This window comes from Heterocephalus glaber, unplaced genomic scaffold, assembly GCF_053883595.1.
Source record: "Heterocephalus glaber isolate CG9 unplaced genomic scaffold, H.glaber_assembly_v1.0 deba00001781, whole genome shotgun sequence".
Taxonomy (NCBI): Eukaryota; Metazoa; Chordata; class Mammalia; order Rodentia; family Bathyergidae; genus Heterocephalus; species Heterocephalus glaber.
In genome coordinates, this window is record NW_028258467.1 from 2772358 (window position 1) to 2792430 (window position 20073).

Below are 20073 nucleotides of genomic sequence, written 5' to 3' on the forward strand. Positions count from 1 at the left end.
GCAGCTTGGGCAGGGTGTCCTTCAGCTGTTGCCTGACGCTTGCTCAGAACTCAGGACAGGAGGCCCACACTGACACAGACATGTGGCTACAGTAGTTAAGCTAGGAGCTCACCCAGGGCAGAGGACTGGCTTCATGCACAGCAATACTGAGCTGGAGACTTCCCAACCCAGGAGCAGGCTGGGATGGGTTCTGCTCTCAAAGGGCTCAAATCAGTTCACTTCATGTTGGCACAATCACAAAAATGACCACACAGAGCCACAAGGGTACCAGTTCCTCCAGAGGAGGGCACTGGAGGTTGGACCCAGGGCAATGCCAGCTGCCTCCTTCTCCCCGCAGTGCCAGGATGAAGGAGGGACCAGGGAAGGGGACTGCCCAGCCCCTCCTTGAGTGCTCTGTTCCGAGTGGTTCAGGTGACACTGGGCAGAAAGAGGCAGTGGGTAAAGTGGGTTTAGGCAAGAAACAACACAGAGTCAGCAAGCAGAGGTTATGGGAATAAATACTTTTAAACTTTTTCTCTTATAAATATGCATTAGAACATTTGATATGCAGGTAAGAGCTCTGAAATTAATTTAAAATTAAACCAAGACTGGATTTCTTGCATGACTGGCAGGACAGTCTTTTACCTAAAACTCCCACTCCCTAAAAGTGCCTCAAGGTGGTGGGTTCGGGTGCGGCCACCTCAGTCCCGAGGCACCTTGAATTGGTCCTTTTCCCTGCGGATGGCGCGCATGGTGGTCACAGGGTCCACCTCACCTGCATGCTGCTGCACCGACTTCTCCCTGAGGAGGTGAGAAGAAAGGCAGGTGCAGGCACATAGCACACAGGACACTGTCACAGAGCAAGCTGGCCAGGGGTTGTCTCTACTGTGTGAGACCTGAAAGCCTGAGCCAGGTCCTTCCAGCAGGGCAGAAGGTGGGAAGCCATGGACTCCACGTGGTTCTGCACCACCCAGGGCCCAGAGCCTCAGGGTCCCTGCTTGCAGGTCCTAGAGCCCCAGGGACAGAGGGACTCCAGATCCTTGCCAAGGCACCAAAAGTGTTCCTCTCATTTAGGGATGAAGGTCAGACCTACCCACCTGGGAGCTTGGACATGGTTTAGCTCTTTGCTTGGGGTGTAAGCAGCGCAAGTGGCCACAGGGGCCCCTCACCTCACGCGCATGAAGGGGTTGTAAGTGAACTCCTCTGCAAGCGTGGATGGCACCGTGGGCTCCCCATTGGCATACTTCTCCTGCAAGACAGAACACTGTCACATGGAGACGTCATTTTAAATACCTCTTAATGATCTTCACAATCCAACCGAGAGGGTAGAGCCAGCAGAGGGTCAGCATAGTGGGTCCCCAACTCGCACTCCCCCAGTGAAGCCAGGTCTCTCCTGCTTATGGAGAACAGGGTGGGCAGGAAACCACCCACAGAGGCTGCTGCAACCACTGTGCCTCCCTCCTGTCAGTGCTAGAAAGGAGGGAAGGGTAGGAGGAGCTTTCTCTTCATGTTTAAAAGGAAGAAAGCATGTGGGTGATAGCCCACCGGGAGGGAGGTGGGCTCACTCTCAGCACAGGAAAGGCCAAGCTCTGTCCCTGCCAGCTCTCAGGGGACCAGGACTCAGGAAGTCCCCCAGAAAGGCTTGTGGAACCCAAGGGCACTTGTCTGTCACCTCCTCCTCTCCAGATGCCTCACTTCTGAGCTGCCCTGACCTGGGAGAGAGGAGGACCCAGGTGGGTCCCATACTTTCTACTCTGGAGTGCAGCACCAAGTAGTGTCCCTGCAGCCACTAGAGGCGCACCAAGGAGGGGATCTGGAGGGGGTCTCAGTCAAGGTTGATCACTAGTCTTTGCTCTGTCCCTTCTAGGAAAAACAATCCTAGACTGTTTTGTGACATTCCCTGTGCATCCTGCAATTTTCTCCCTCTTCCTACATCTCCCTCCACCTCTGAGGGAAGAGATCTGACTCTTCCAAAGAGGATTGCCTCAAATTTGAGGCCAACCTGGACTACATAGTGAGTTCAAGGCCACTCTGAATCATATATCAAGACCCTGTCTCAGGAAAAAAAAAAAAAAACTCTTTCCAAAAGTAGGAGAAAACTTTTCAACTCTTGAGGTCAGCATTATGCTGATATCAAAAGTGAACATAGATGTTTAAGAAAATAAAACTATAGGGCCGGGGATTTAGCTCAGTGGTTCCACCACCTGCCTCACAAGCAAGGACCCGAGTTCGATTCCTTGTACCAAAATAAAATAAAATAAAACTATGGAACAATATGTCTTATGAATAAAGACATAAAAATAGAAAACTAGCAATATGTAAAAAAGTAATATACCATGACCAAGTTTAACTAGAAAGAAGGCTTGTTTAACATTTGGAAACTGATCAGTGTAACCCACCATAAAAAGATTTTTAAAGTAAAACCATATGATTATATAATAGAGATGGCTTCCCCATACAGTCTCCACCAACGCCACTGCTCAGAGTGTGGGAAACCAGCCAGAATCTGCAGCTTAGCCTTGGTGCTTGTTAAAAATGCAGAAACACAGTCCCCCAGCGGACTCAGTGAGTCAGAGCAGCTAAGTGGCATCAGGCTGGCAGTGACACACTTCCACCCACTCTACAGACAGAACTGTGGGCGATAGCACCCAGACCCTTGTACAGCAAGGCCCTTGGGAAGTAACGGTGCCATGACATGCCCTAGCTGTGGCACCTACTCACCTTAGCCCAGGCAAGTTTCTCCTGAATGGCAGTGTTGTTGGGTTCCACATGGCGTGCAAACTTGAGGTTGTTGATGGTGTACTCATGGCCACAGTAGACTCTCTGGAGAAAGAGCCAGGACATGAGTTTCATGGGGTTGGAAATTCCTAGGGAGGCCCTGAGGGCTCTGGGCTGGCTTATGTCCTTGCCCTGACCTGGGTACCTCATGGGGTGAGTACAGCTAGTGGATACCCACGGGGCCATCCCTTAGGACTGGACATGCTTGAACATATGTTAAATATCAATAAAATCATATAAAGAGCCATCTCAGCCTGCTTCCTCTCCCAGCTCCAGGTGAGGCCTTTACCAGGGGCCTGGGGTATGTGCAGCTGTGTAGTTCACCTGGCCTCCCAAGGATGGCCCCAGGGGATGGGGATGCTCCACACAGAGTGGGACCCCACAGACCAGGGGGTGCAACCCACCGTCTCTGGAGGGAGCCGACCCAAGACCTGGATCAGTGCCTTGTACATCTCATCCGCAGTCCCTTCGAAGAACTTCCCACAGCCAGCCACAAACAGGGTGTCACCTGGAAAACACCAGCACCTATGCAATGGAGCCACCTGAGCAGCTGGCTAAGGCTCGAGACCAGGGAACCTGGCCACAGCTTCTGGCATTGCAGCTGGAGCAATGAGTTCACTGACTACTGTCTGTGTCCACCCAGACACATACAAGCACCTTCTACCTCAGGTCTCATACAGTGCCATGGATGTTATCCAGCTACTCAGGCCTGAAACCAAGGTCAACCTAACCCCATTCTCACAGCCCCCAGGCCTACCTCACAAATCTTCCCATTCTCCACCCACCTGGAAGCCCTCCCAGCCTTTTCCCTCCAGGTTCTGGCTGGGCCTGCCCTTTGCTGCTGGGAGCACCTAAGGTGTCCACCCCGCTGCAGGCCTTGCACTGCCCTGGCCTCCATTTCAGCCTTCTGGGCCCATCCCTACATACTCTAGGACTCTTCACTCTGGCCTGCCTCACTGGGCACCATGGTTAGCATCCACTTCAGCCTCCCCTTTCCTGGCCAGCTGCACTGCTCCCGGGCCCTGTCTTGCCCCCACTGCCATGAGGTCCTAAATTCGATCCTTCCCATATGCAGACTCCACCCTGGCTGCTCCTGTCCCTCAGGCCCCACCCTGCCTGCCCATCTCATCCTGAATGCCTTATCCTCCACTGCAGCTACAGGAAAACTAGTCCCTCCTACCACGCCCTTCTCTGGTCTGTCACCTCCTCCACCTCTGCTCTCCCTCAGCTCAGCTGGACGCCCTGGGTTATGCTGGGTGGGTCCTGCTGGACAATCCATTTCCCACCATCAGACCTCACTGCCAAGGCCAGACACCTGAACTTCACCCTGGTGGACACTGTCAATTTGCACAGGATCATTATGAAAGTCACACTGCCAGCTGCTGCACCGCATACAACAGTAACAAGCACAAAACAATCAGGTCAGTGTCCCACAGCAGTCACTCTCCATGGCACCTCCAAATTCAAAGCCCTGGACTGTGTAGGCCCCTCCCAAGGCCAGCATGACCTTCTGCTATGGTTCCCTGAACCTGTGACAATCCTGGGCTGGCTGACAGGACAGGCAAAGGCCTTTGAGTGGCACCCAGCCACGCAAGTTTGGGCTGACTCCACATCTGCTTACCTAATCTTGAGGGTCACATGGTAAGGGCCACCCAGGTGTCACCATTTTGCCACAGCAACAACTGCAGTTCAGGGAGATCCCACCCAATGTCACTGGCCATAGCAAAAATGTAGGCACTGGCCAAGTTCTCCTCCAGGCCACCATCTGATAAGGTAGAACCTCTCTGCTCTGAGGGGGGAAAAGCAGACCCAGAACCTGACATGGGCCCATGGTCCCCAGCCAACATCATATGCTACTGCCCTGAAGAAAAGGAAAGTCCCTATAACTATATTTAAAAATAAGCACAGGGGGCCCGGGGATTTAGCTCAGTGGTTTCACCGCCTGCTGTGCAAGCGCAAGGACCCGGTATGAAAAAATATAATAAAATAAAAATAAGCACAGGTTGTGCAATAATTTTAGTTTTACAGAAAAGCTACAGACTTGCTGGTAGTAGAGACACATGCCTGTAATCCCAGCTCTCAGGAGACTGAGGCAGGAGGATCGCCACAAGTTCGAGGCCACCCTGGGTTCAAGGCCAGCCTGAACTACACAGTGAGATTCTGCCTCAAAAAAAAGAAAAAAAAAGCTACAGACCCCCATCCACACACTAAGCATTTCATTCAGGCTCACATCATCCTGGTTACCTAGTCACATCTGTGCCCCACACCACTGGGACCTCCCCTCTAGCCTGGCCATATCCCATTTCCCAGAAGAACCCCAGACACACTCAGCCAGTCTCTCTAAACCAACATGTGACCTAAGTCCCTGCAAAACTCGTGTTAGCACCACAGTCCCTCATGAAACTGAACAGCAGGCCTGCCCCTCTACCCTTGTTCTGGCGCCTACTTGTCCACCTGCACATCAGCATCAATATTATTTTGATTTCTTTCAAAAAGGAGAGATTCCTGAGATTTCTAGATATACCTCTTTGTGTCCCGAGGATCTGTAGCACACACACCACCCAGGGTCCCACAAAGCTCAGTGACAGTCACAGCCACGACAGCAGCTCCCAAACTCTCTCAACCATCAACTGGCCCATGGGGTTTCTGGCTCTGCAGATCACTGCAAGTAGGACAAGAGGACTGGGGCTGGGGTATCGCCTTGTGCTGCACCGAGCTTGGCTCACAGAGGTCTCAGGGGGTATGTGGGAAGAGCACTTGGCACCCAGAAGTCTCCCTTGGCCAGGCCCCTTGCTCAGGCAAGGCCATCTGTCTGCAGCTGGAGGGGTGGGAGGGTGTCCCCGAAGGCATACAGCAGCAGCTATGACATCCTGAGGGCTCAAGGGGTGTCCTGACTCCCCTGCCCTACCTGCTGACAGGCTAGAATGTGCCTGAAGCTGAGACCTAGGCTTAGGGCTATGGTTCTCCTGGTAGGAAAAGTTGCTTCTCTGTGCAGGCATTCCAGACCATGAGCCATGAGGACTTCACAAGGACCACCTGGCTCCTACACCCTGGTACACTCACCTGTGAACACAGCAGGGGGCTCTGAACCACCGGGCTTGCTCACAAAGTAACAGATGTGTCCTGAAGTGTGGCATGGTGTTGACAGGCATTTGATGTTGAGAGACCCCACCTGAAATGAAGGAGGGGTTGGCATGAGCCCTGACAAGTGGGTGCCTTTCTTGGCCTCACAGGCAGGTGGCACTGCTGGTTCCATACAAACTCTCCCCATCCGAGCATCTAGCCTTCCGGGCCCACAGACACCTGTAGAAACACCCAAGACAAGGAGGAGCTCTGGGCAGGGAAAAGGTGGCTATGGGGCTCCCTCCTTGGGTGCAGCCCCAGGTACAGGGACAACTCCAGGTGGTTTGGTCAAGGATCAAAACCAAAGGATCTTATTTTGTTTACTCTTCAAAATAGCCAAATCTAAATCAGGCATCTTGTCCGGAAAGTCAGCTCTTTCTCTGACCCACCTCTGCAATTCCTCACTTTAGAATCCAAACCTATGACAGAGCAGACGCTGCAAGACAGACACCATGGCAGTTCTCACTGCGATTCCTCAAATGTATTACACTTTCCACAAAAGCATACGAGTGCTGTTCACATCCTGACAGATCTGGCCAAATATTCCTGCTGCATTTCCTACATATATCTCTCAGTATAATCCCACCACCATGACATCCAGGAAGTAAATATAACCCCACAATCCTTCTGTAAATTCCCTAGTCCAGCCTGACCCTGTATCCCAGCACTCTGGGAGGCTGAGGCAGGACTTTAAGCCTAGCCTAGGCAACTTAACATCTCTGTTTCAAAATAAAAAAATTTAGAAAGGTCTAGGGATGTACCTCAATCCAAGTGCCCTGGGTTCTATCCCTAGCATTGGCAAAAAAACACACAACAATTTCCTTGTCCACTCAGAGAGAGCACCATGGCCTCCCGACATCCAGTCACACTTTGCACACTCATTTTCTTGCTATGTACTAGATGGAAAAGACTGCCAAACCACCACCGAGAGGGAGCTCCTGAAGTGAAGGGCTCTCACTCTGTCCCCTCCCCAAACTTTGCCCTGGGCCTAGGGTCCAGGTAGGGCCACCCTGGAATCCTTTCTTCTGTTGGCTCACTCCCTACCTGCAGTGTAGACAGGTGTGTGACTTTGTGAGTCAAGGCCCCGATTCGGTCATCACCACCATACACCTTTAGCCCTGGCTCCAGCTTGACCAGCTTCTCATTCCCACCAGCATGGTCCCTAGAAGTCAAACAGGAGACATGGGCTAACCCACTGGATGAAAGAGGACTGCTCACTTCCCTGTAAACCCCGACCAAATGGAGTTTTTATTTTGCCCACTATGTTCCTCAGAAGTAGAAACACATCTAGGGCCAGGGATTTAACTTAGTGGTTCCGCCACCTGCCCCGTAGGTGCAAGAACCCGAGTTCAATCCCCAGTACCAAAAAAAAAAGAAGTAGAAACACATCTTCCAACACAGGAAAAGCTTCGTATCTGTCATTTGGCTCAGATGAAAACAATAATCTCTGATACTCAGTTTTGAGTGAGGCACCTCCCTACTGTGTTATTGCTGTTTTCTGGAGCAGAGGAAGCAAACTGCCCACACTTAGATCATCCCAGGCAAGTAGGAATCACCAGGAGCCCTCTGAATGGTAATCCACTTCCAGCCTGGCTAGGCTGGGTGGCCCCCACACTTGCAGGCTCCATTTCAGGGATTCAGTTCAGGCCAAATACCAGGGAACATCTACTTCCTGTCAGTACAGCAGTCAGTATTCCCACATTGATTCCTGTGTGTGTGATACCACACCTCAGGTGGAGTCCAGTGACCATACAAGATACCTCCCTCTACACGTCAGGGGCCCAGGGCAGTAGGGTGAGCTCGATGCCCTACCCTCTGCCCCAAGGAAGAGGCCTGTTACACAAGGAGGCACCATCACCTTGCTCTCACTCATTACTGATTTTTTTGGCACAGGGGATTGAACTCAGGACCTTGCGCTTGCCAGGCAGGCACAGCGCCACTGAGCTAAATCCCCAGCCCACTCATCACTGATTTTGTTGTTGCTGCTGCTTTTTTTGGTTAGTTTTTTGTCCTTTTATTTTGTTTTGTCATCACTGATCTTTTATAATGCTAACCACCAAAAATAAAAATAACACAGCTCATCATAGGAGGCCAGGCTTAACCCAGGAGCTTAGTCCAGGGCTTGGTCTCTCACAGACACAAGATGCTGCTGGGAAAAAAAAACAAAATTCATCAAAGTATCAGGAAAGAGGCACCTGGACTGGGGCTACTTAGCAAGAGGAGAGAAGCCAAGAAAAGTGTGAAAAGCTCCCATCAGGAACACCAGAGACAGGGCACCACAGCAGGTGGGCCTTAGTGGATTTTTTAAAAGAACAGCTACAAGAAGGAGGTCACTGGGGCTATGTCCCTAAGGTTGGGAGGATATGGCTCAGAACCTCAGAGGCCTGGCCACAGGGCCCAACTAACCAATACCAAAGACCATCTCAGCTGTGCTGTCTGAGCTTCACTTGCATCCATGGAAGCACTGGCAGCTCACCCCTGCACTGAGCTGTCTTGGCGGAGAAAGCCAAAGGCTGTCCTCACCCATCATTTGATAAAGACAATTAAGGGTCAGATAAACACTTTTACCTTTGAAGAGCCTCAAAAGTTTCAAAAGGGCAAAAGGAAGGCTTTGAGAAGGCAACTCTACTCCAAAAACAGGAGCTCTTCTCTCATCCTTTAATTTTCTATTTTTGCGGGGCGGGGTACCAGGGATCGAACTCCGGACCTTGCACTTGCAAGGCAGGCGCAAGAATCACTGAGCTAAATTCCCGGCCCTCAAATATATTTTTTTAAACATAGGAAAAAGACAAACTCTAGAAAGATGGCTGCTTATTCAAAAAAACCAAAAAACTGATGTTTAGGCTCTTTTTCCCCAACATGGAGGCCAATGTCCCATATCAGAAGCCCAGAAGATGTGAGAGGCAGCTGCTGGGGGTCCTCCCATGGCCCAAAAAGCCAGGCTCCAATGGGACAGCAGGGGAAGCAACACTGAAGACACTGCCCTGCCCTTTCCCCTCTTTGCAGGTCACATGCATCTCCCCAGGAAGTGGCTGTTTAGCAGACCCCATACTCAGGGCCCTGGTGTCAGAGCCTCAGAGGCCCACAAACCTAAGGACAGAGGGCCCTCCCTGATACACACTACGAGCCAGGCCTCTGCCCCTCCCCAGGTGAGGGACAGACCCTTGCGCACCCCCAAGAGCCTCCAGAACCAGAGGCCAGCCTGGGACCCAGCAGTTACCAGTGGTGGTGGGTGGTGAGCACTGTGGTCAGCTTCACACCATGCTTCTTCACCGTTTCTACAACCTGTGGCCACAGGGAAAGCAGAACAAAGATCTGTCACACTCCTGGCCCTTAACCTACCCCTGCTCCCTGGCCCCACTCTGGGACAGCAGAGGGAAGGTGGCCTTTTTCCCTCTTGTTCAACTTGGTGGCTTAGTTCCATCAGGACCTCTCCAAGCCCATCCAGCTCTGAGGTCAGCACTGAGGCAAAAGCCTGGATGAAGAGCCAAGTCTAAGGACTCATGAGAGTCTAGGCACAGGGTCCAAAGGCCAGCATTATGTTTGCCCCATGAGGGCTATGGTCTTCACCACCCCTTCAAGGGCTCCCTTAACAGAGTGGCTGGACAGTACCAGAAGGACACCAGTTTGTTCTCCAAAAACTAAATAGATTGGTCTCCACTTAGGTTTAACAGAGCTGCAAGGACAATACAAATGTAACCTATGGGGAGGAAGACATGGTGCCGGGTGACAAGGCACAGGGGTCTAGGCAGAGACTCTCACCTTCTGGGGTTGCACTGGGTCCACGATGGCAGCCTCCTGGGTATCCTCATCGATGAGCAAGTACATGTAGTTGTCAGTCAGGGCAGGTAGTAGTTCAATCTTCATGGCGCCTTGTTTCACAGTCACACTCTTCCTTAAATCTGTGTGATGTAGGAGGATTCCCAGGAGAGCTGGGCCTGAGGACACAGGATGTAGCCTCAAGTCAGTGGCCAGAAATTAAAATTCAAAGGAGCCACATCTTCCAGCACCAAGCTTGATTTTTCTAACAGAGAATATCCTGGTTTCACCACATCCATAAGGAAAGTGTAGAAAATGACTCATGCTCTCATTCGTTGAAACCAGCTGTCTCAGACTTAAAATTTTTATTTCTCAAGGGTCCTGAAAGGACAGAACTGCCAGCTTTAGCATGATGCAAACCATTATTGAGGGGACCTTTGTGGTACTGGGAGAAGGTGCCAGAGCTGGGCTGTTTATTCTTGAGCACAGCAGGTCACTTCTGGGCTGACATACCTGAGTCCTGCATAGTTATTCATAGCCCTTCTCAGCCTCCAGCCACAGGAGAAAATAGTATTTGCCCCTGAATGGCAGACATTTGAAATGGGTCAAGCACAGACCACTGGGAAATCTGAGTTGGCCACCACTGCTTAGGATTCAAGAGTGGAGGGTACCAAACCACCACCCATGAGAGTGAAAGGCCTCTGCCTGGGTGGCCAGGAGGTGGGGAGATGTGAGTGCCTGAGGAACAAAAGCATCCTCCACCCAGTGGGCAGATGCCAAAATATTCTCACCAGTGAAACTCCTATTCAATCTAAAAATACTCCTATTTAATCTAAAAACCCAACAACACGAGTCTTAGCTTTAAAGGGAGAAAAAAAGCCAGAGAAGTGATGAACACCTATAATCCCAGAACTGTGAGATGCTAAGTGGAAGCATCACAAATTTGAGCCCAGCCTGGGCAACTTAGGAAGACCCTAAATTTTAAAAAGGGGCCGGGTATGAAGCTCAGTTTGAAGGCCCTGAGTTCAATCACACAAGGTGGCAGAAGACAGTGAAATTCCAGGTCAGGTGCCAGGCTGGGGGTGTTTCCCAAAAGGGATCTAGAAAGTGGCAGCATTGACCTGCTGGAAGACAATGCCTCCAGGGGCTGTCTAAATGTGGGATGAACTCTGTTATGGCCAGGAAAACAAGCCCAAATTGTACTTTCTTGTGTGTGTGTGTGTGTGTGTTTCTGAGGATTGAATTCAGGGGCTTATGAGTACTAGGCAAGCACTCTACCACTGAGCCATGTTCCCAGCCCCTCAATTCTTTTTGACAAACTGGTTGACATTTAAGCTCAGCATAATCAACATTTCTGTATGATCAGGTTTTCCCTAAGCCCCAGTAGTATCCACCCCACAGAAGACAGAGAGTGAAAATAGGACTCAGTGAGTGTGAAAGTGCCCCCTTAATAAGGTGCTGCTCCATGGTTTGTTTTCTATTAGGACATTACAAACACTGCTCAGGTGGAGGAAAAGATTTATAACCAGTGCTCAACCTACCCAAGGCACCAGAACAACCTAAAGAAGATGCATTGATTTCTAAAGAAGGAATTGACCTGATGCCACTAGAAATCTTATTCCTTTTCTACAAATACGCACTTGGGCACGGCCTGGAAAACCCAGCTCAGTGGTTTGGTACCAGGGTGTTTTGCATAAGCAGAGGTCACAGACCTGTAGCCTGCAGTCTAGGCCAAGCCCACAGACATGTTTTGCTTGGCCCACAACATACTTTAAAAATCAAGACGTTTCATGGCCCTACCTCTCTGGGCAGATTGCAGCACCAAACACTGAGCTGAGGGCTCCCTGGGATGAGAGTCCAGGCCTGCATGGACCCTCTGCCTGGCTCCTGATGGAAAAGCTTTCAGCTGCGACACTGAAGGGTGTCCCTAATGCAAAGGCCTGTAGTTCTGGGGAACCTCAACAAGCTGGCTCTTTCCTCAGCAAGGGTGTGTCACGCACTCCAGAACCGTGACTGCTTTCAGCGAAATTCGGGAAAGGGCCGGGCTCGGGGTTGCCAGCTTCCGGGCGCGGTGACTCGCTGTTACCGCAAAGGCTGGGGCCGCAAGAGAAGGGACCAGGTGCCCACCCGCCCGCCGACCTCTCCGCGGCCCCGTTCCTCGCCAGGCCCGACGGCGGTCGGCTCCTGCGCCCAGGAGACGGCGTCGGCGCACTCAACCGATGCCCGGCAGTGCCCTGGCGCACCTACCCAAGCCGCGGCGCGCGCAGGCAGCTCCTAGCGCGGCGAGGCTCCGGAGGCAGAGTAGCCCACGGCCGTACACCATGACCCGCGGGGCGACACTGCCGGGCATCTGGTAGAGACGCGGGCGTCGGCCGCCACAGCCAATCAGCGCCCGCCTAGCACCGCCCCCAATCAACCAGTGCCCGCCCAGCACCGCCCCCAGTGAGCCAGCGCCCGCCCATCATTACCTCCAGCCAACTAGCGCTCCACCGCCTTCTCGCCCCGCCCAGTACCACTCCCAGCCAATCACTGCGTTCCAGTCCAACGAAACCCCACCTCCTTCCCCGGACAGCGGGCCTGGAGCCGAGTCTGGGACCGTGGGGCGAAGTTGAGGGGGAGGTCCACGGGAACTTCAGTATTTCTCCGGGCCGGGGCTGGCGTTCCGAAGCAGCTAGCGTACAGCACCACCCAGGAGCCCCTAAAGGTAGGACGGGCAGTCGCTGACGAGACAGCGTTCGGAAGCAGCTCGTCCTCTCTGGGTTGCCGTAGGCGAGGGAAGGGGTGACCACGTGACCCAGGACTGCGCCATGGCAGGCTCTAGGCCGTTGTCCCGCTTCTGGGAATGGGGTAAGAACATCGTCTGTGTGGGGAGAAACTATGCGGACCACGTCCGGGAGATGGGCAGCACAGTGCTCCGAGAGCCCGTTATCTTCCTGAAGCCATCCACCGCGTACGCGCCCGAGGGCACGCCGGTGCTGGTACCCTCCTACTGCCGCGTCCTGCATCACGAGCTGGAGCTGGGTGTGATTATGGGCCGGCGCGCCCGCGCTGTCCCGGAGGCCGCCGCCACGGACTATGTGGCCGGGTACGCCCTATGTCTGGACATGACCGCCAGGGACGTGCAGGACGAGTGCAAGAAAAAAGGACTGCCCTGGACCCTGGCCAAAAGCTTCACGTCGTCCTGCCCGGTCAGCGCCTTCGTACCCAAAGAGAAGATCCCTGACCCTCACGCCCTGAGACTGTGGCTCAAGGTCAATGGCGAACTCAGGCAGGAGGGCGAGACATCCTCTATGATCTTTTCCATCCCCTACATCATCAGCTATGTTTCTAAGATAATAACCTTGGAAGAAGGAGACCTTATCTTGACAGGGTCGCCAAAGGGAGTTGGGCCAGTTAAAGAAAACGATGAGATGGAGGCTGGCATAGACGGGGTGATCAGTATGAGGTTTAAGGTGGAAAGTCAGAATATTGAGTCAGTACAAGATGCCCTGACTTCTTAAATGTCAAGAGAGAAGGGAGCAAGACAGAAGCATGCAGAGGTTATTAAATATGACAATCTTTCAGTAGAAAACACTTGTACAGAATGATTTGATTGAATTGTTAATCTTCAATCACGGAAAATAGACCCTTCAGGAAAAACATGTTCTGGAAGAGCTGGGACAGAAATGGGAACAACCAAAACAAAGGATTTGTGATGCATCCTAGGAAGAGAATGTATGGAACCAAACCTTCAAAGTTTTAAGTTTTCTTCTCTAAAACTGAACTGAGAGTTTTTAGTGAGTTATTCTGGGATCAGTGGTTCAAGACAAATCTCCAAAGGAAACTAAAAGTTATGTTCTATGTCAGTGTTTTCCAAATTTCCTTGGACTTGATAGTCATCTAGGGATATTTATAAAAATAAATTCCAAATTACTGGCCCATCCTAGACCCATTAAATTAATGGGATTAATTTCAGGAAAATAGGGAAAAACACTACATAATCAGTTCAAGTTTTGTTAAATGAACAGTTGGTTTAAGGCCTTTCCTGGTTACTTAAGAGTATCTGTCCTGGCCTGTATATTGAATTTGGGAGATGATTTTGAATATATTATTTTCCAAATAAATAGCTTCCTTTTGTGTGTCTTAAAAGTATACAGTACTTTCTTTTCCCAGTAGATGCCAGCAGGGATACTTCTTCCTTGTGGGGTGTCAGACTTTGGTCTTTGACCTTTGGCTTCCTTGGCTTTGTGCTCTGTTTTTTTGGGTTTTTTTTTCTTTGTGCTCTGTTTAAAGAGTTCACCACCACCTTCACCTCCACCTCCCAACTGGAGAAGGTTCCAGGAAGTTGAATGGCCTGGGAGTGCTGCTTTTGCTTTTGTTTGCACCCTTTTGAAACCAAGGCAGTATGCCCAGAATAGCTGTCAGAGGGGCCAGTGGAGTCCTCTAGGCTTAGACAAGATTTACCTGCAGTCAAATGTATGCAGCAGACATCTTCTGGTCCTTTGCAGAACATCTTACTAATAATCTATCAGGCACTCAATACTGCTAGACATTGTGCCAAGTATAGTTTGTTATGTTTCCACATATGTGACCCTCAACAAAGCTGTGAGGTTGATATTGCTACTATCTCCCTTACATAGATGAAGACAGAGTCAAAGTCTAGGAAGCCTGCCTAAGGTTCTGAGACAGAGTCAAGATGTAGCCTATCTGTCCCAAGCCTAGAACCTGAAGTCTTGGCCACAATGCAGGTTGCATTTTGTAAATAGATATGTAAGAAGATTTAAATGTTCAGGTGTTATATAATCCCATGTTCAAGTTTTTATTATAAGGAAGTTCCATAATTTGTGTATTTTATCTTTTAATGATTTTTTCTTTTTTAAAGATAAGGTCTCTATGTAGTTTAGGCTGGCCTTGAACTTGTGACAGTCCTGTGCCCCTGCCTCCCAAGTTCTGGGATCACAGATGTGCAAAACCACACTAAGCATTTTTTTTTTTGGTACCAGGGATCAAACTCAGGACCTTGCACTTGTGAGGCAGATGGCAGCACCACTGAGCTAAATCCCTGGCCCACAGCCTTTTAATGATTTTTTTTTTTAGTGAGACTTTTATTACAGATGAATCAGGAAATACAGATAAGCAAAAAGGACAAAAACCTAAAATTCCATTTGCTCTGTCAAAGTTAAACGTTTTTATATTCCAAATCTGTGGGTGTAATTTTTTTAGATTTGCCCACATCATACAATTTTCTAACTTGCTTTTTGCACTGTACATTGACTGTCCTTTTCATATCTGTCATATATGCAGTATTGTTTTCATTGATTATGTAAGATCCTGAGGTCAGTCCAGTTTTGTTCATTGGGATTGTCTGATTATTTCCTAGTAGAATCAGCACATTTGTTAATTCCTTTGGCTAGTTTCCCCTAAGTGGAAAAGTTGGATCACATTGAAAATACACTGTTAATCTAGTTAGCCAGGTACAAAGTTCAGCTGAGATATGTCCAAGCTGATAGACCATTTAATTAAGCAAGCTGAAGGTATAAGGTAAAAGCAGTGCTTACATGTAGCCCCAGGAGAAAGCATATGACAGCACCCAGAGTGTGTAGTGCCCCAGAGGTCAGTGTCCACCAGGTGGTAGAGCAAGCTTTGTCAGAAACATTTGATACCAGCATTGGAAGTGTAGCACACAAAGTCCTTGGATACAAAATTCAAAAACAGGCCAATTCCCACAGTTCCTGAGGTTGCTAAAGTAATCCTAGTGCCCAGAGATATATTTTTCTCTAGTTTACTTTGAATAAATTTAAACCTATGAAAAAATTGAAAGATTAGTACAATGAAATCCAAATACTTTTCACTAGATTCAACAATTGCCATTCGTTAATCACACTTAATAACTCCATATTATATTAGTGGATAGAGGGGTTTTATGTGTGTGCGTTTGTCGGGGATCTATTTTATAATGAGCAGCGAGGCATAGTGGCACAGGTCTGTAATTCCAGCACTTTAGGAGGCTGAGGCAGAAGGATCACAAATTCAGGCCCAGCCTGGGCAACTTAGGCCCTGTCTCAAAATAAAAGATTAAAAAGAAAAAAAAAAGCAGGCATAGTGGTGCATACCTGTAATCCGGGCACTTAGGAGGCCAAGGCAAAAGGATTGCCATGAGTTGGAAGCCAGTCTGGGCTCCATACAGAGTTCAAGGCCAACCTAAACTACATAGCCAAAACCCTATCTCAAAAAAACAAAACAAAACAAAATGAACAGCTGGGTCTGTAGCTCAGTGCAAAGGCCTTGGGTTCAACCTCAATACCACAATATATACATGTACACATAGAACATCCATTATACATCTACTCAGTGTATTATGAACATCTCTCAGATCAGTTAATATGGGTATACATATATCATTTTTTAGTGGCTATATCTTGGTTCATATGCCCCAGAAGCAGACCAAAGATGGAGACATTTGTGGAAGGGGTGCTCTCGGAAGCAAAAAAGGCAAGGAGCTAGGAAAAAAGAGGAATGGCACTTGGCCTCCTGGTGATCCCACAGAGAGCACTGGAAAAATACTCCCCACATTGTCCTTCCCATGACCCACACAGGCAACACTTGTACCCTCACAAAAGCTGGGAGATCAGTTGAACCTACAAGGGCTGTCTGGGTGTAGGGCCCAACATCCCCCACAGGGTACACAGCATCCAAAGCTTCACTCTTAGAAACAAGGAGGCAAAAATCAGACAATAGGATTGGGTACTGTTAATTTCCTTAGTAAGTCAGGGAAGTGAAACTAATTAACTGCTTTGTCCTTTAAATTTCTGATACATTTTGCAAAATTGTTGAGGAAAAAAGGATATACATTACCAAATTGTACTTGATTAAATGTGTTTGAGAGTGCTCCCTCAACCCCACCACCCTAGCCATAGCCTGAATAGCATGGCTAGGGTCATTTTAATTTCCACCTCCTTAATAGTGAGGTCAACATCAGTCATTTTTATCAAGACTATTTGACACATCTTTGTGTAAATTGTAGTATCTCTCGTGTCAAGTTCGTTTTATATCTCTTTCAATACACTTAAACAACTAGGTATGCTAAAGCCTTCATATATCTTAAAAGGAAAGCGAAAAGTAATTATAATGATATATTAGAAAAAACTCAAACTACAGAATTCTGACAAAAATTACCAAGCATGAAGTTCAACAAAAATGCTGAGCTTCAACATTTACAATAACTGATGTTTATAGAAGGAAAAAAATGGAAACAAAGCTTTTGTAAATGAGGGGAAGAAGGTTTGAAGGGTGGGGAGAGGAATGAGGAAAAAAGATATATGGGTACAAATTCCCTATGATGAATGTGATCATTATGTATTTCAAAAGAGTACCAATAAAATAAATTTTAAAAAACCTGATGTTGGGGCCAGGGATTTAGCTCAGTGGTTTCGACGCCTGCTGTGCAAGTGCAAGGACCCGAGTTTGATCCCCGGTACCAAAAAAAAAAAAAAAAAAAAAATTACAAAAAAACCAAAAAACCCCTGATGTTTGTTGATAATGGACTAAGTATTTGGTCTAAGCTCTTTATATAAATTAACCTGGGTTTTAACAATTACTATGAGAATTTTGATCTTGTTATGAACCCCAAATGGAGACACTCAGGGCTGAAAGCCAGCCTGGATACAGCAGATCAGTTTGAACCTGCAGCTATAGAACCCCCTGACTCAGCAACCTCCAGTTCTAACTTTATTATTATTATTATTATTATTTTTGGTACCAGGGATTGAACGATTGAACTCGGGTCCTTGCACTTGTGCAGTAGGCGTCGAAACCACTGAGCTAAATCCCTGGCCCTCCAGTTCTAACTTTAGCTGGGCCTTCATATCCCATCTGTGAAATAAGGAATAAAAATAATACTTGTACAAATCAAGTATCACACACAAAAAAAGGGGGCCAGAGATTTAATTCAGTGGTGCCACACCTGCCTCACAAGTGCAAGGTCCTGAGTTTGATCCCTGGTACCGAAGAAAAAAAAAAGCAAAAAAGGGAAAGCATCTTAAATGTCCAGTGGTATTGGACAGATTATATTCACTGTTCTGTACTCATATAATGAAATGATATGCAGCCATTAATTATGTAAAATATTTAATGATGTGGAAAATGCCATAAATTAAGTGTAAAAGCAGGTTATAATATAAACTATTTGTAAATTATGTTTATAATTATGATAATATAATTTGTGAATTATATGTTTCAACATAGATGGGTGGATAGATGGGGGCTATAAAGTCAGAAAAGACATACAAAAGTATAAAATGTTGTACAGATGTGTTACCCAACCTGGCTTAAAATTCCTGGGCTCAAGGAACCCTTCTGGCTTAGCCTCCTGAGTAGGTGGGACTACAGGTGTATGCCACTGCAGCCCCTCTCAGAGCACCATTATTCTTATTAGACAAGAGCCTGGAAAAAAACCCAAATGTCATCAGGAAATGAATAAACAAAATGTGGTCAATCCATTTAAAGCAATCCACCTACCTACAAGATAGATGAATCTCAAAAACAGTATGCTAATGAAAGAAACCAGTTACAAAAGGTCAAATATCCTTAGATACCTGGAATAATTCAATTCATAGAGACATAAAAGTATATTAGAGGCTACCTGAGGCTGAGAGGAGGGAAGAATAGGGATTTATTATAAATTGGTGCAGAGTTTCAGTATGGAATGAAGTAAAAAGTCTGGAAATGGACAGTACTAATGGATGTAAGTAATGCCATTGAATTAGATACTTAAAAATAGTTAAAATGGTAGTTTTATGTTATGTATATTTTATAAGAAATGTACTATCAGTTTTTAAATGTGGGATGGGATATTATGGATTTTCTTCTTTTGTCATCTATTATTTTCTAATTTTTCTATAACTAAAGTAAAATTTAAAATAAACATATTTAGATGCAAAAAAAAATGATTCCTCAAAATAAGTAATAGATAGAAAATGTAGATACTGTACTGTGTTTTCGCTGTGTGCAGAGTATTGAACCAATAAATTTACCAAAGTAGAATTTGGAAAGGAAAATCTATTGACATGAAACCTATTAGAAGATTAGGAAAAATCAGACAGTCACTCAGTTTTTTATAAAAAGTAATATAAAACTTACAGTTCAAAAGAGGCTAGCCAGGGATGGTGGTGCATGCATGTAATCCCAGCACTTGGAAGGCTGAGGTGTAAGGATTGCTGTGAGTTTGAGGCCAGCCTGGGCTACATAGCAAGACCCTGTCTCAAAAACAAAACAAAACAAAATAAAAAAAAAAAGAGGCTGATATGAGGAAAGAAGCTCCGGGAGAGTGGAATGGAAATGGTGTACTTTGTATTGATGTGGGGATACTTACTACTTTTTGAGGGCTTGGATTCTGGCTAATCTACAACTGAAGTTTAGATGACTGCTTTGTAATCTTCATTTCATAAAATGTGTAAGTTAAGTTTTTTGAAATACCTTTGATTCAGTGGCTTTACACCTAGCCCTGCAGACTGGAATATCATCACATGAAATAAGCAATCAGGCTGTCCCTTGAATGACAGGGGCAAGAGGCTTTCATAATTCATTACCAGTGAGATAAGGTCACTATGGCAGTGAGATGGTAACTTAGAGCCCTCTGCTGATCCCACTGAGACTCAGCCTGTGCACCTAGAGTGAGAGTACCTCTATTTTGCAGTGGAGCCAGCAGTGAGACAGCCAGAGCAGCTAAGGCCTGTGGGCTTAGGAGCCCACATTGGTGCATTCAGGCCTGCAGCTGGAGGTCAGGGCACCATGCCTTAGTACAGAAGCCCCTGACACCACCTAGGCAGTATCCTTCCCCAACTCCTGTGCTCTGTAAATGGGTTCCTGTTTAGGGAGTTGCCATATGTGCTCTTGATCAATCAACAGTGGGTATAAATCTGCACTTTCACTTCTCTATCTGACCCCTCTACCACCACTCTTTCTCCTTCCTTACCTGTCCCCTCTCCCATGTCTCCTCCCCAAAGGAGAACAGAAGAAAGCACTTTTTCAGACCCATTTTGCACAACTAGGTCCTCTGCTACCTTATTAACTTAATTTGAACACTGTAGGGGTTAAGCTACATACTTCCTCCAAAACTGTACTGTAAAAGCCAGAGAAAATATTAAAGACGTTTATCTCTCAACACCAGCTTTATAAGACTTTCATATACTCACCTTTTCTCCTTTTTTTCAGTCCTGTACTGGATGCCGTGTCACCTCATAAAATGGTAGCCCAACCCAGGTGGGTGGAGCCTTCCAGATGCGGGGCAAGGCCAACCTGAGGGTTGTTGTTCACACTGGTGTGGAGCAAGCAGTGTGCTCTGGGCTGCTGCAGCAAAGACCAAGACAAAAGGTGGCTGTCATCCAGACATCCTGAGTTCCTGGGACTTGGGCAATACCCACATAGCTTTTGAAGCTGGTCTCCTCCTAGCTGATT

The 20073-nt window shown here is 47.7% G+C and overlaps 2 protein-coding genes across 3 annotated transcripts; one reads left to right on the forward strand and one right to left on the reverse strand.

The window, feature by feature from the left end:
- Window positions 1–485: 485 nt before the first annotated feature.
- Window positions 486–19991, reverse strand: Hagh (hydroxyacylglutathione hydrolase). 2 transcript variants are annotated; one of them, XM_004873684.4, is made up of 9 exons: window positions 19812–19991; window positions 9643–9818; window positions 9101–9165; window positions 6925–7042; window positions 5821–5929; window positions 3162–3265; window positions 2701–2802; window positions 1149–1228; window positions 486–780 (listed from the first exon to the last, which is right to left on the reverse strand). In XM_004873684.4, the coding sequence occupies exons 2-9, from the start codon at window positions 9745–9747 to the stop codon at window positions 681–683; spliced, it is 783 nt and encodes a 260-aa protein (XP_004873741.1). In that variant the 5' UTR covers window positions 9748–9818; window positions 19812–19991; the 3' UTR covers window positions 486–680. The 2 variants fall into 2 exon arrangements, with proteins under 2 accessions (XP_004873741.1, NP_001297240.1); NM_001310311.1 differs by lacking the exon at window positions 19812–19991 and adding an exon at window positions 11887–11969 and having other exon boundaries at window positions 491–780.
- Window positions 12165–13770, forward strand: Fahd1 (FAH domain containing oxaloacetate decarboxylase 1). The gene has a single exon (XM_004873686.4). The coding sequence runs from the start codon at window positions 12447–12449 to the stop codon at window positions 13137–13139; it is 693 nt and encodes a 230-aa protein (XP_004873743.1). The 5' UTR covers window positions 12165–12446; the 3' UTR covers window positions 13140–13770.
- Window positions 19992–20073: the final 82 nt, after the last annotated feature.

Bases quoted from the DNA above. Each gene is read 5' to 3' on its own strand.
- Fahd1 (XM_004873686.4), top strand. From the start codon at position 12,447: ATGGCAGGCTCTAGGCCGTTGTCCCGCTTCTGGGAATGGGGTAAGAAC.
- Hagh (NM_001310311.1), bottom strand. From the start codon at position 11,962: ATGGTGTACGGCCGTGGGCTACTCTGCCTCCGGAGCCTCGCCGCGCTA. The intron at 1,229-2,700 runs GTGAGTAGGTGC...TCTGTCTTGCAG, and splicing joins AGAAACTTGCCTGGGCTAAG to GAGAAGTATGCCAATGGGGA. The intron at 781-1,148 runs GTGAGGGGCCCC...TCACCTCCTCAG, and splicing joins AACCCCTTCATGCGCGTGAG to GGAGAAGTCGGTGCAGCAGC.